General features: G+C 38.1%; 1 protein-coding gene across 1 annotated transcript in view; it reads right to left on the reverse strand.

Annotated features, from left to right (window-relative positions):
• Positions 1 to 3,251: 3,251 nt before the first annotated feature.
• Positions 3,252 to 14,691, reverse strand: part of vps37d (VPS37D subunit of ESCRT-I) — a 31,947-nt gene continuing 20,507 nt past the window's right edge. Inside the window, exons 3-4 of the mRNA XM_080041576.1 lie at positions 12,104 to 12,186; positions 3,252 to 6,896 (exon numbers count right to left, since the gene is read on the reverse strand). Of these exons, the coding sequence (XP_079897702.1) occupies positions 6,348 to 6,896; positions 12,104 to 12,186 (632 nt within the window). The 3' untranslated portion in view covers positions 3,252 to 6,347. The remainder of the gene's footprint in view (positions 6,897 to 12,103; positions 12,187 to 14,691) is intronic.

Raw genomic sequence — 14,691 nt, forward strand, 5'->3', positions numbered from 1 at the left:
ACACTCAGTATTCTATGCCCTCATGTATTTTGAATGAATATTTAGCTTTCAACTTTTTCCAGCTGCTTCATAAAGTATGCAACTTTCTTTAACAAATTAAATTCTTAAATTATCAATCAATCATAAACGGTCCCTATGGAGACAAAATCTGTTCAGGGAAGGCCTTCATTTCCCTCCATTTGATATTTCAAAGTGTGTAACTTCTGTCGCCCCTTTGTGGAATTCTGAGTAATTCATTTTAAAAAAAGGGGAAAAAAAGTTACGCACAATAGCTTTAATAAATAAAATTCCTAAATTGTAAATCAATCATTTTGTCCCGTATGGGTTAGAAATGGGTTAAAGCTTATGGAATCTGTAACAACTAAAGCATGTTTCCGCCCACTATAGCTTTTAAGACGGATGAGGTTTCCATGGTGAGGGTCACCTCGCCGACACAGTTAATGGATTGGGATTGTGAGTGGTCTTGACTTTTCTTCCCCTTAGTGATATAAACCAGTGACCTTCCCGACACACACCTGCAGACAGTGAGATAAGTGCTTTTATTCTCTTCCGTATTAAACGTACATTGCTTCTGTAAATCAGAGACTATAGCTTTAGGTTTAGAGTAGAAAGAATTAATTGATTTGACATTTCCCGCTCTGTGGCTCGTTACTCTTTTATACGGCGGCTATAGAATATTTATTACGGCAAAGAAGTAATGTCTACCGGTTGCAAACACTGACGATATGAGGCCAGTTCAGTCAAATGCTGTTCATTTCTCTTTATGTGTTGACCAGGTTTTTAATTAGTTTTCTACTGAACTGAAAGTACTTCACACTTGGCACTGCACTTCCCCGGGTCCTCAACAACACATACATGAATAGTTGAAGGACAAACACAAAGACAGAGACGTCTAATTTAACTGTATGATATTCTTGTCTCTTGGCATTGCATATGAAAAATTTACTTTGCTGTAAACCTGATTTTTTTGACCCCTCAAATGAATCCTGTGCCCCCTTATGAGGACCCAACCCATACATTGGGAACCACAGTGCAGTTAATCTTATCTACTGAACTTGTATTTTGGTTTATTGCATTTTTATATATTTTCGTATTTGTTTGCTGGTTCCTGTTTGTCTTCACTTACTATGCTTCACAACTCACAGCTGGACCAGTGTCAGAACATATGAATAAGGATTTTACTCCCATTTACTTGTGGACAGGTTGTACCCACACAGACGTTGCTATAGTGTTGATGAGTAATGCGTTATGCTTCAATGAGTAGTTGTGACTCTGGGGCTTGTGCGAGGCCTTTTGGGTTTTAAAAGGGGGCTGGAAAATGTATAAAAGCTTTCGTCTTTAGATCATTTAGCATAATTGTCTCGTCTTGGAAAGTAGCTGTCACAGCAGATTATGGCCGTGGCTGGTCTGTGCAGCCTTCGAGCCTATTTCTGGAGATTTTACGATACTAGAACTAGACTAGACTCGAGTCACAAAATGTGTTCAAGATTGTCCCAGTGTTCGGATTTTTTCCTACCTACTCTAGTAGAAACACAGCAGGACGTATTAACATTTTGTGGCTGAGCTGTTTTCTTTTCATGTATTTGCTTTACATATGGCAGCTGACAAGCTTGTTTACAAAATGGCTTGCAGCTCCGTAGACACTTATACAGTTTCAGTGTGTAGACTCCCTGGAAGAGGTAGAAGGATTTCAATAGAATAAATAACTAAATACATCTCCACCTAATCACTTGATATTGTGGAAAGACTTGAGGCAGTGGTGGATGATCCCATCTTTAGTAACTATAGCTTCTTGTCCTTGAAGGCCACCGTAGCTTCTGTAACTTCTCAGAGCAAGGAAGCGTTGTAATCTTCTAGAACTTTCACCACTTCTACATCTCGGTAAATACTCCAATATTGCACACTGTACCTAAAAAGTGTCACTTTTAAAGTTTTTTAAAGTGTCTATTGGAGCTGCAAGCCGTTCTGCAGACGTTTGTTTCTTTTCCTTTTGACAATTATGTTGAGATGTGTTGTGCCAGATAACACAACGCCTTTTTAAGCTTAAATGCTTCTCATGCATATCATGACATTTAGAGGACTTCCATATCGTTCTTATTTTAAGTTGTAGATCCATAAACCGTTCATATACGAGTCCCCTTGAAATTCACCTTTAACTCGGAAAGACATTTTATCAGGTCTACCAGCCACTGAATACAAAAAAAAACTCAGCGATGCATTCAGATGTTAAAGCATGCTGTAATTTATTTAACAGTCCGCTCCCTGGTTTATTTATTATTTTATTTCCCTTTGAATGTCCAAGTTGACATTTCCTTCCTTTTCCGTTCCGTTGTAACTCTGAGGTGTTTTGACAGCACGTGTGTCCCTGTGTGTGTGTGTGTGTGTGTGTGTGCGTGTGTGTGTAGCTTTGTAGAGACACGGAAATGTCTTGACTCTGATATTATTAGCTCTTCTTCACTCACTGAGGCGCTGATAAGTTTAGACATCGCCCACAATCAGCTGGTGTGCAAATGAAACAAACGCCTGCTGTTATAAGCTACCTCGACTGAGATGTAAAATCTGCCAGAATATCTAGGGGTGTTTTTTTTCTCTTGTTCAGTGAGTGGCAGCAAATTATTCAAATTTCAAATTCTAAAGCAACATAAATGTATTTATATTTTCTTATTTTATATTTATATTTTTTTTTTATCAAAGAAGGCTGCTGGGATGAGTCCTTGAATAGAAAAAGATACACACAATTTATCTTAGAGACCAGACAAACATATCACCACAGTCGCAGAAACAAGCATTTTACATTTAGAGCATTTTTTTAACACATACTGTATGTAAGCATCCCATCTTACACAAACATGAATTATCTGGCCTGAATAAAAAAGTCATCAAAAGGTGGAGTCCGAGATTCCGGAGAACGCTTGTTGTCAAAATCACGTTTTGTAAAAATCAGTGAATATCTCCTCATGATCTGCTACCTATGTGTGCTGCAATAAAAAGTCCAGTGTTAACAGGCAACCTAGGCTCTGTAAACTGGTCTGTAAAACAAAGTGGGCCAACCATACCTAACAACATGCCAGTTCACATTGCATAGGCTGTGTAATAACACTAGATTTTATTCCCCCTGCACGCACACACAGTATGGACAGGTAGTGAATCGTGAGGCGATATTCACTGATTTTGACAAAAAGCGTTCTCCAGAATCGCTGACTCCACCTTAAAATGTAGGCCAGGTTGGATTCTTCAGACAGCACTGTTACAACAAAAATATAAAAATAGATGATTGGAGATGATTTGGTTTCTGATGAAATGGTACAGCATATTTTTTTGTTTCTCTTAAAACCCTGAGTGGACACACAACTGCATGTTTTAGTTGGAGCCAGCGCCCAGTTACATCGAATGTTTATGAGCAGATTATTTTCCCAGATGTAGTTTGACATTTTGTGGGTGAATAAACTTACTGTATTTCCTGTCTTTGTCCAATGGGAATACAAATCCACTTGCTAGAGCATTTACAAGTCTCTAAATAACTCTTTACATTTGGATCTGGTCACATTTGAATTTTTAAAATGCATTAATTATGTTCAAAGCAAGAAATAATTCCCCAAATGTTTTGTGATGAGGAGGTAGGGTTATAATTAAGTTTTGATCACAAATCAAACTTTTTTCTTTGCATATTAAAAAGGCGAGGTATCCTTCCTTTATTCATTAAGAGATGAGAGACAAAACCGTGTATTCAAAGGCATACAATTAAATAAAAACAATTAAACAAAATAAATGTAAAAAAAAAAAAAAATCTGGCAAAACTGGATTCATGATGAGAAAAACTAAAAATATTGCAAAGTATCTTCCAGTTTGGAGAGACGAATGTCCTTGGCACATTCCAATTTCATTCACTGATCAGAACAAGTTTCATTGTTTAAGATTTAACATTGTATGTGTACCAGAAAACAGAAGAAATGTTGGCAAAAACAGCATTAAAATGACCCAAGATGAAAAACAAGAAATGACACTTGTAAAGGAAATCCTCAGAGCCTTGAAATGCATTTCCAATTCTTACTTACAAGAATATTTCCCAAGAACAACACTTTCTTAACAATGTAATCTTTGGAGGTTTTATGCAACTGGGCACTGGCCTGCAAAAGGCATTTTCATGTACTTTTTTTTCAGCTGTAGTAAGCATGCACTTATATGAGTTATTCATGAGGAAAATGTTTGTTGAAGAACAGAAAACAATACAAAAAATAAAACTATAATCCAAAACTTTTCCCTTTAAATGCTTAAAGCTATAGTGCGTAACTTCTGTCGCCCCCATGAGGAATTCTGAGTTATTAAAGCAACACTTTCGTATCTACATTAGGCAAGCCTTCTGTGATCGCACATGGATTTTATACCTTCTGCTTTATGTCCAGGTTTTTTGCTTAGCAGTAGAATAAACAACTGAAACATTTCTTGGTTGCTTTTTGTAGATTTTGATGAGCTGCACCTGTGTCGGCGGGGCGACACCAGTTTGTAAATGCTGCCATACTGAGAAATACAGAGAGAGTTTTGTGGAGCTGATAGGCTCAATCAACTTTGTGTCAACTCGTTTAGCAATGGCTTGATTGTAACCGAAAGTCATCATTGATGTGAAAAAGTTACGCACTATAGCTTTAAATGCTTGAGGACGGATAATAAGGGAAGCCTCCTTCTTGCAGAGAGAGAGCGTTGGTATTCTCATAGAGATTAAATTCCCACACACTCTGAATCTCATACCGGAAGAGGGTTGAGTGGTGTGAGAAATAAAATAATAAAATATGGCTGGCTGCCTTGATCTGGAGGAAGCCGCTCTTAATTTAGCACGGTGAGCAAGAAAGCTTTGAAGTCGGCCATTTAAAATAGGATTTACATGAATAAATAAAAAAATCGGGCTCGAGCTCCAACACTGTTCATGAAAATCGCACAAGAAGGCAGACGGCTTTGGGTAATCGCCTGTGATGCTGAGACACACACACACACACGCACGCACACACGCAAACACACACACACACACACACACACACACACACACACACACACACACAATCAGTCTCTAACACACACACACACTACACAACAAATAATAATATTGGACGGCTTATAGTTTGGGAATACATAATAAATACCAACCGCTCTGTTTGTTTTTGTTTAAACTTTGCTCTGCAGTAAACACAATGTCGGCGTTCATGATCTTCCAAAAAGGTTCCAGTGATGTCATATGATCGCTATTATGATGTAATGGATACAGAACAATGGCTGTGTATATTAAAAACCACTTAATTGATGCCATATTTCATGTCAACGACTCCTCACACGGCATCAAGTTGTATGATTGAGCAATGGGATACTTTTTTTGTTCCTTTAAAATCGGCGTTGAAGATGTGCTAAACAAACCCTGTGCTTCATGTCCTTCTGTGTTAAACATAAAAATAATTATAGAATTAAAAATAACTATAAAAAACTGTCATGTACTCCCTAGGGATGGGGTCCGATAGCGCTTAATCGGGTTCAAAATGTGGTCTCGGATCGAAAAAAAAAAATAGTAGTCCCTTGTCGAATCTTGTTTTCAAAGGCCCATGGTGTCACAGTGATTCATAATATAATAAGTGGTTGATAATGTAACAAAAATGCCCAGCCCAAAACATGATTATTTTTTTGCCCATCATTTATTTGGGCCTTGCGTCTGAATTGTTATTTTCACCCAAAACTCGGTGTCATCATTCCAACATTTACACGCTCTACCTTAATACAATATTTTTATCTTTATACTTTACTTTATTCGACTTGCCTTATAGTATGTTTTAACTTTGAATTGCCTTGTGTCTGTACTGTGAACTGTGCTGTATGAATAAACTTGCCTGGTCTTGTCTTGCCTGATGCATCCGGCTATCGGGGCCCATCCCTGGTCCTTCCTGTCAGTGTTCTCTGCTGTCTGTCTGTATCTCTCGCTCTCTCTCTTCTGTATGTCTCTCTCTCTCTCTTTCTCTCTCTCTCTGTCTGTCTCTCTTTGTCTCTCTCTCTTTCTCTCTCTCTTTGTCTGTCTCTCTTTGTCTCTCTCTCTCTCTTTCTCTCTCTCTCTGTCTGTCTCTCTTTGTCTCTTTCTCTGTCTCTCTCTGTGTCTCTCTCTGCTGTTTACATTTGTATGTCATGAATGGAGAATGTAACCGGACTGCAGCGCTGCCTGCCTGCATGTCTGTCTGTCTGTGAATCAGAGTCTTTTGCCTACATGATTGTGACAGCCCCGGTTTGGTTCCATATCTCTAACGACCTTTCAAACCTCAAATCGGGCTTTTTTTTTATTTTCTTCTTCTTCTTCTTCCCCCTTTTTCAAGTTTATTTTATCGATATGGCGGTTCTGCCTGTTGCATGTTGGGCCTATAAAGCTGCTGTACTCTCACGGGCCGTCCGTTAGCAGGCCAGCCTCCCGGTAACTGTCCGATAACCCTTAGTCCCACCGGTTGAGCGTGTCCGTGTCCCGTGTGTGGGTAAGTCGGGCTCAAAATATGCGTCTGTCCATGACCATGTGGAGAATGGGGTTCGGGTAGCGGACTTGGGCAGCACGGGGCGGAGGCAGGGGGTGAAACGGGGTAATGCGGGAGGAGGATTGCTGGCGTTAGGCCGTAGCGAACTTGGAATACCCTGAGAGGTCCCTGGGCTACGTAGCCGTTCGGCCGCTGCTGAGGCTCTGGCGGTTTTTCAGAGTCCTTCGTAACCACTTCAGGGAGTTTTCCGTTTACAATTTTGGGTTTGCGCTTGGCCTTAGCAGCAACGTCCTGCATCTTCTCGGCTTGAGCCCGGCGGATGTGATATGTCTTTCGGGAGCTTTGGAACGAGTCCAAGAATTCATCCAGGCTTACGTTCCCCTCCATGAATTTCTCCAGCAGCTCCTGTGTGAGAAACGGGGGGGGGGGGCAGACAAATAAACCGAAAGTTAGCGGGACAGGGGCAACACACACAAAGGGAGGTCCCATTGCACTAGTAGGGAACTGTTCATAGTTTAAACAAACCCTCTGCTAGGAATATAAAGAGGATTTTAATTAGCTCTTGGGGATGTTTACCCTTGAACATTGGGATTGTTTTGCCAGCTGCAATATCACACTGCAAGTAGATTTAAAGGTGCACTATGTAACTTTTGGAGTGTCAGAGAAGTGAACATTTTGTAAGGTATATTCTCATAACTGAATAAGCAAACCTTCCTCATAGGAAAATTGGATCCCTGGAACACTGTTTGAAGTGAGAAAGCGTCCTGAATAGTTACGGTTTCACTGTTGTTGTTTACAGCGGCAGGGCCCACAGTTTTGTCGCAACAATTTTTTTTTTATATATACGATAGAAGTTATTCAATACTCAGAATTACATGTATGAGTGAATGTGTTTTGTAGACTAACTACAGGCTCTGTGAATGTGAACAAATCCTCCTCTTCTGAAACTGCATAGTGCACCTTTAACACCGCTAACAATCCTCCGTATGCTGCAACTGTTATATTTGGCAAAGCTTGAAAGCCGAGGGATCTGTGAGTGAGTGTGTGTGTTCCCAGGATGTGAGAGCTTGAGTGTGAGCCTCGCCTAGTAGCGGAAAGAAGTTATATTTGTGAAGTAAACGCTTCATAAACCGCAGTGATTGTTCAAAGGCCAATTCTGACCAAGACACTAAATAAACTAAAAAAAACTATGACATAGTTTAATTAATTAAAAGTATGTATCTCACCACAAAACACAATAAATGCTACTTGTCATGCACATTTGTTGTTGTTGTAAAACCCTTGTTTGAAGCCTATTTTTGAGTCAATATTATGGCCATGAAATCAAAAAGTAACTGTGTTAACCTCGATTCTTTAATCCTTTACAAATATTCAGGAAACCTCATTTACGTGAAGGGTAGAACTTTGTTAACTGTGAACTTAAGTGCATGTAAAGACCAATTCATCATCACATTTAGGCTACACATACAGACCCACTATTTGCATTTATGAACAAGAAGAATATAAATTAAAGGTCCAAAATTTAAATAATACCCTTGCTATTTTATTCCAAGGACTTCAAAACCAAACTAAATCAGAATTGGCACCAAAAGTAACTTAATTTCTGATACCTAATAGAATCAAAAGATTGGAAAGATATGAGAGAAATATGATTCAGCATTATTTCTGCTGGAGAATTCTTCATTTTCCACAACATTGTTCCCCTCTTGGCTGCTCTCCGGCCGCTGTGAACCCAAAACTAAAAAACCCAAACCAGTCGAATCAAAATCAACAAGCTTAGTTTAAAGCCTGGAGGATCATTTGAACAACAACAAACCTGTTATTGATTTATACAAGGCAGATATGCAGCCCAACTACAATGTGCTACAATGTTCTTTTAAATGTGTTTTAATTGCATTTGTTTTCAGTTCTTTATTGCATTTAAGGCACTTAAGTACAGTATGACATATATATATGATTTAGATGGATTGCTGTTTTTTGAATGAGTATGTTAGTATAAATGTAAGGGAATATGGGTATTTAATTGATGTGTATATATATATATATATATTTTATACGGATAGACTTTCTAAACTGTTTTAAATTCTGCCTAAATTCTCTTGCAATAAATTCAAACAAACACAGAGGACAACAACAGCACCTTTAAGTAGTTGATTTTTCTGTTTTCATGTCGGTACCTGACGAAGAATCCACTTAATGAGGAAGCTTGTTTGACTTTAGGCAGAATAGTAAAATGCTTTTGGCCTCAGTCTTCAAAGGGATTTCAGAGATTTTTCCTTTAGACAAGACAGCCGAGGGAAGAACATGCTTTTCCAGATTCTCATGGTCACGGTGCCACTTCTGGGTTTATAAATCAAAATTAAGAGGTTTTGGAAACGGCTGTATTTGTTGCATAGCTACGATGGAAATAAATAAGAGAATTTTTTTTTTTTTACTAAAGCGATGAACCTCTAAGGGGCCTTATCTCTCGTCACAGAACAAGAGAGGAATCTTTGCATTGTTTCAACTTCTAAATAACACAGGTTGTGTAGCGCACACACACACACACACACACACACACACACACACACACACACACACACACACACTAGGGTTGGGTGCTTACCGTATCCTGAGGGTGTTTCAAATTAACTAAGGTATTCCTTTAAGTACCGTCATTAAACAATCTGCTGTGTAATGTGTGTGCTTTAAGGGTGTGTGTGTGTGCGTGTGTGTGTGTGTGTGTGTGTGTGTGTGTGTGTGTGTGTGTGTGTGTGTGTGTGTCTGTGTCCAGCAGCAGCACCAATGCCTGTCTTTGAAGACGCTATCAAAGTGATGACAGAACTCCTGTTAATGATGATGGCATAATTTGTCAAATAAAGAACCTGTCAAAAAATGACAACGCTATTTAGACGAAGCACTTATACTCGCTATGCTTAATGTGACAGCCTCTTCTCAGATCATTAGTAAGAAAAGATAATGAACGCAAAACAGTTGGTCCCAAAATGCAACTTCTGTTTCATTGTGTATACCATCTTATTTGGAAGAATGCAGCATAAATAACATTACAAATAAATTACATGCAGTGATTGTGTTGGTATCCTTTGATTGGAAAGAGGTTATAATTAGTTACATTGTGATGTGTTCAAGTGCTGTTCAGTAAAAATGTGTATTTGGCGACTTGATCGTGATTAGTTCAATGAAATCTTGTATCGAAAGCTAGAAACGTAGACAAATCGGTTACAGTTGAAGTAGATAGAGCTATTACCTGACAGTAAAATGGTACAATTTGGGGAATGTAGTATATAAAAGATCACAAATTGGATACAGTCAAACCTTACTAAACATATAAGATCTTTACCATGCAGCATTAACTGTTTTGAATATATGTATATAAACAACTATTATGTATCTATAAAATAAAACGGCACCATCCATCTAATGCTAAAATGCACTGAGGTGTTTAGATATGCGATGCTGTCCTGCCCGGTATGTTGCTTAATCAATAAGCAGACAGCCTCTCTAAAGACAGAGACATGGAGATATTGATTGGAGCCCGGTGTGGTGAGGTGGGGGAGGTGTGTGTGTGTGTGTGTGTGTGTGTGTGTGTGTGTGTGTGTGTGTGTGTGTGTGTGTGTGTGTGTGTGTGTGTGTGTGTGTGTGTGTGTGCTGGCGTGGATCAATCTCAGCCTTGGGGGGGGGCAGCAGTAGTGGTGTGTGTTTCATGTGTAAATAAGACTCCATGCTCAACAGCAGGACCACTTCCTAATGCATTATGTTACAGGAGTGAATGTGAGTGATTATTGCAATTCAATTCATTATACAATACACATTGATACATTTCAAACCCACAGGAAGAAGAGTTAATGTCCCTGCAATGTTGCATGACAGCGGAGGATACTGTTCTACGTTTTTTCTGCTTGTTTGAACATGTTTGGATTGATAGAAACAAAAAGAATCCAGACATATTTGGTGGCCATTTTGGGGCTTTTGGTTAAAGGTAAAGGCTGATTTTAAGCCACTCACATAAAGGAGTCACGCAATACCTGCCATGTCCAAACATCTTGCATCCCTGCAAGTCCTCTAAACTGGGTCAATTCCAGGCCACTGTAGCTATGTCTACTGGCATCTAATGCTATGTCACACAGAATGGCATTTATATTTCTCTCTTCTGTGGAGACCAGTAACACAGGCAAAACCCTAATTCAAATAATACAGCCTCTAGCGTGTTTGCAAACTGTTGTCATTTGAACATAAAGCCGTTTGTAGTAATGCAGTGATGAAGATCTCATCGGCCTTTCACAGATTATGAACGCTTCAAGGTCACACCAGATAATCTATTCTCCCTCGTGGCTTCAAATGGTTTTGGATGTCTGGATTTGTGTCCTACTGAATTTTTATTTATTTTATTCACAGAGATTTGTTGATTTTCCTGAGTAATAAGCGTGATGTTTTTCAGAAATAATATTGTTTTCAGCTTTGAGCAGCGCAAACAAAACACACTTTAGATCTTATCTCGTATCACAAATCTCTATAAAAAAACATCACAGTTCTTTTAAATCAAGTCTGAAGACTTTTCTGTTTCCATTTTAACCTGCAATTTTATTTTATTTAAATGTTCTATTTCTAATCATTAGCTTTTAAATGTTTTATTTCTATTCATTCGCTTTTCTAATGTGTATTATGTATTTTAATCTTGCCCCCTGTAAAGCACTTTGAATGGCGTTGTGAATTGTGCTATATAAATAAGCTTGCCTTGCCACAGTCTCTTGATAGATAGACTGCAGTACGGGCTATGTACAAGAATATGCTTTAGGGATGTGTTGTGGTCGGTTGATTCTGCTTGACATACTGTATATCAGAAGCGTTTTGACATTGCCCTTTATTAAGGAGGCTGCATATTCATGTTTTGAATTAAACCGACAACGAAAATGAATTAATAACAAGGTTTAAAACATTAAACTGTGAACTCCATGCCCCCTTGTTCTATTCTAGAATATCAAATACGTTTTAACATTGTTTTGTAGCATTCACATGGTGTACAGTTTCCAAGTGAAAAAACAGGAGGATTTAGACGCCTACAATAATACTTTAATGTTAATCTCAAACACAGCCACGTTCACATTATGTCTGTTTCTCCACTTTTCTACATAAGTCAGGAAAATGGACTCACACGTAAGAGTTAGTTCATGCAAACAAAAACATTTAAGCATCCTCTTGAATTTTCATCCCCAAGAGGGATCACTCTTAGGACATTCATTTTATAATAGTAGGATACAGAGAACGGGATAAAACATGTTGGTGCATCTGAATGCAGGATTGAAAGAACACATGTAAAGGCCATGAGATTCCCAATAGAGTTGCCATCTTGACCAACATCATAACCTTTTATTAAGTGCAAAAATGGCTTGTAAAAAAAGGCAGAGAAGCCAATCTCTCCAATGAACTGTGCTTCGACATAATTCAGCGAAAAGGCCTGCATATGTGGTCAGCCATTGGACACCAACCGTCAGAGCCAGAAGCGTAAAGTATCTGTACACACATCAAACTCTAACAGTGTAATTTGACAGGATACTGTAGTATATAAGTGAGCTGCATTTGAGGAGCTTTCGAGTTTTATTTGTGTGCGTTACCTCCGATTGATCCTCTGCTCGTGCCACCTCTTCCTGTAGGACGTTCTGGGCCGTCTGCACACTTTGCTTCTGGACGTGATTCTCTGAAAAGACAAAGAAAACACACTAGTATAATGTATCCAGAGAGAGAGAGAGATGTTTGTATTATGAGAGAGAGAGAGAGAGAGAGAGAGAGAGAGAGAGAGAGACAGAGAGACAGAGAGATTTTTTTATAATGTACAATGTTTGTAGTATTGTATATATTGTATGTAAATTTGAACTCATCATATTGTAATATCTGTAATGCAATTTGGTATTGTAATGGAATTTAATTGAATTGAAAGAGAGAGAGAGAGAGAGAGAGAGAGAGACAAGATAGATAGATAGATAGATAGATAGATAGATAGATAGATAGATAGATAGATAGATAGATAGATAGATAGATAGATAGATAGATAGATAGATAGATAGATAGATAGATAGATAGATAGATAGATAGATAGATAGATAGATAGATAGATAGATAGATAGATAGATAGATAGATAGATAGATAGATAGATAGATAGATAGATAGATAGATAGATAGATAGATAGATAGATGGATAGATAGATAGATAGTGAGAGAGGGGGGAAAACCAACTTTCCAACTTCACCGGAGTTGGAAAAGACTAGAGAAAAACCAGTAACCAAGAAGGAACTGTCGCCGCAGTAGCAGAGAAAAATATTATTTTCCAAATCACACCAAGCCTTCAGGCGATGTATATGTGCTGACGAGGAGATGGTTGGTGGTGGTGATGGAGTGGACAGTTGGCTACAGAAAAGGGGAAACAGGGGCTGTAGATATTCAACTTTTAGCTATTTTGGGAAGCTGGTCTTTGCTTTGGTTTGACCACGAAACTCAATTTATCATTTTTGCCATCCACTTATACATGAATCAGATTGCATCATGCCTCCTGTATGCAGCCAATAAATTTAGAAAACTATAACAAACAATACATATGAATGCATCTTTTTTCTCTATTTCTTAGAATTTATTAAACTGTTGTTACAAAGTATAACCCATCTAGGTTGTTCTGGATATATTGTTATTTTTTATAGCTGTATAACGTGTTTCAACTGTCCCGGTACAAACATAATACTAGTCTGTTAACACTAAATTAACCTTTTTGGACCAATGCACATATTTTTTATACTGCTTTTATTTTAAATTAGAATTAATTAAGTCTTATTTTAGCATAATGCGTGAATAAATATTTCAAAAAAAAATTCCATAGGTTTCCTGGACATTGTAAGTCAGCAACAATGCTCAGTGTTCATGCACACACACATGTACGTTTGAATTATTTATATCCATAACACAATAAAAAATGCATGGAGCCTCAACATAAAGATGGAAGAAACAGCTCACAGAAAACCCCCACATCCACTATAATCTGCCACAACACATTGAAACGAGCTCATATCAACATCATACCAGGAACATGGAAGCGATGCCATGACGACTGACAAGATATTGTTTAGACACTGTGATGCCGTTAGACAGCAAACTGCCAGGAGACAATAACGCACTCTGAATGCTCCCTGTGTTCCTGAAGGGTTATATTAGAATATCTTAGTAGTTTGGTTCATGGTTCTGAAAATTATCAATTATGTACACGGTATATATCAAATAAAGATATTTTTTCTTATAAATTGGGTCTTATTGGCAGACAAAATATCATACTTTTGTATTTGTAGGATCTGGGAATGTTACTACAGGAAACACAAGCATTATTCGATCAGACAACATTATAAACCATGTCATATACTGTATGAAGATAACACTTTTAGTAAAGTTGGGTATATTGAAGCTTTCAGAAAAATCCAGTTTTGCAGTTGTTATTACAACTAGAATGTAAATAATACAAATTTAAGTTTTGCATTGAGACCTTTCTGATCATATCACTCACATTAACTTTTATGTTGACATGAATGCTTATTTTTATGTTGTAGACTTGTGATTGTGATTTAAGGTACCCACAAGTGGAGTAGATCGAAATTTAACAATTGAGTCAGCCGAGACAGCGAACTGTGATGGATTGCTTGCAACAATTTGAATGTTCAGCCTTTTTCTCCTAGATATAAAAGTTTGTGTACCTTAGAGTCCAGTCTGATTGCTCGTATTTTCTGGCCTATTGGAATTTATTTTTAGCAATGTCATCATCACCACGTTCCTCGATCTCAGCAGTTACAACGGCCAGTTACAATGGTGTTATTACAAATAGGAATGGTGGCCTAAATACAAAGAATGTTTACCCAAGCCAAGTCTGCCCGGATGTCGGTAATGATGCACTTATTTTTAGATTCAGTTTGAGTGACTTCTACTTCCAGAGAACATCATGAAATATATCCATCACGATTTAAACATCCATAGCTCAGCTCAGAAATCCTTAGAAAATAAACTGCTTTCAGAATTATAATTTTTTTTTAAAGATTTCTTCAGTATGAAAATATTCCAGTTATACTTTTCTGCACTCAGTGGAGGATCCGGAAAATTTTACATGGGGTGGCGAAGGGGGGGGGGGCAAGAGGTCTTGGCAGGGGGGCATGGGAGGACGGTAGAGGGAAT

Source organism: Ammodytes marinus, assembly GCF_949987685.1.
Source record: "Ammodytes marinus genome assembly, chromosome: 14".
Lineage (NCBI taxonomy): Eukaryota > Metazoa > Chordata > Actinopteri > Uranoscopiformes > Ammodytidae > Ammodytes > Ammodytes marinus.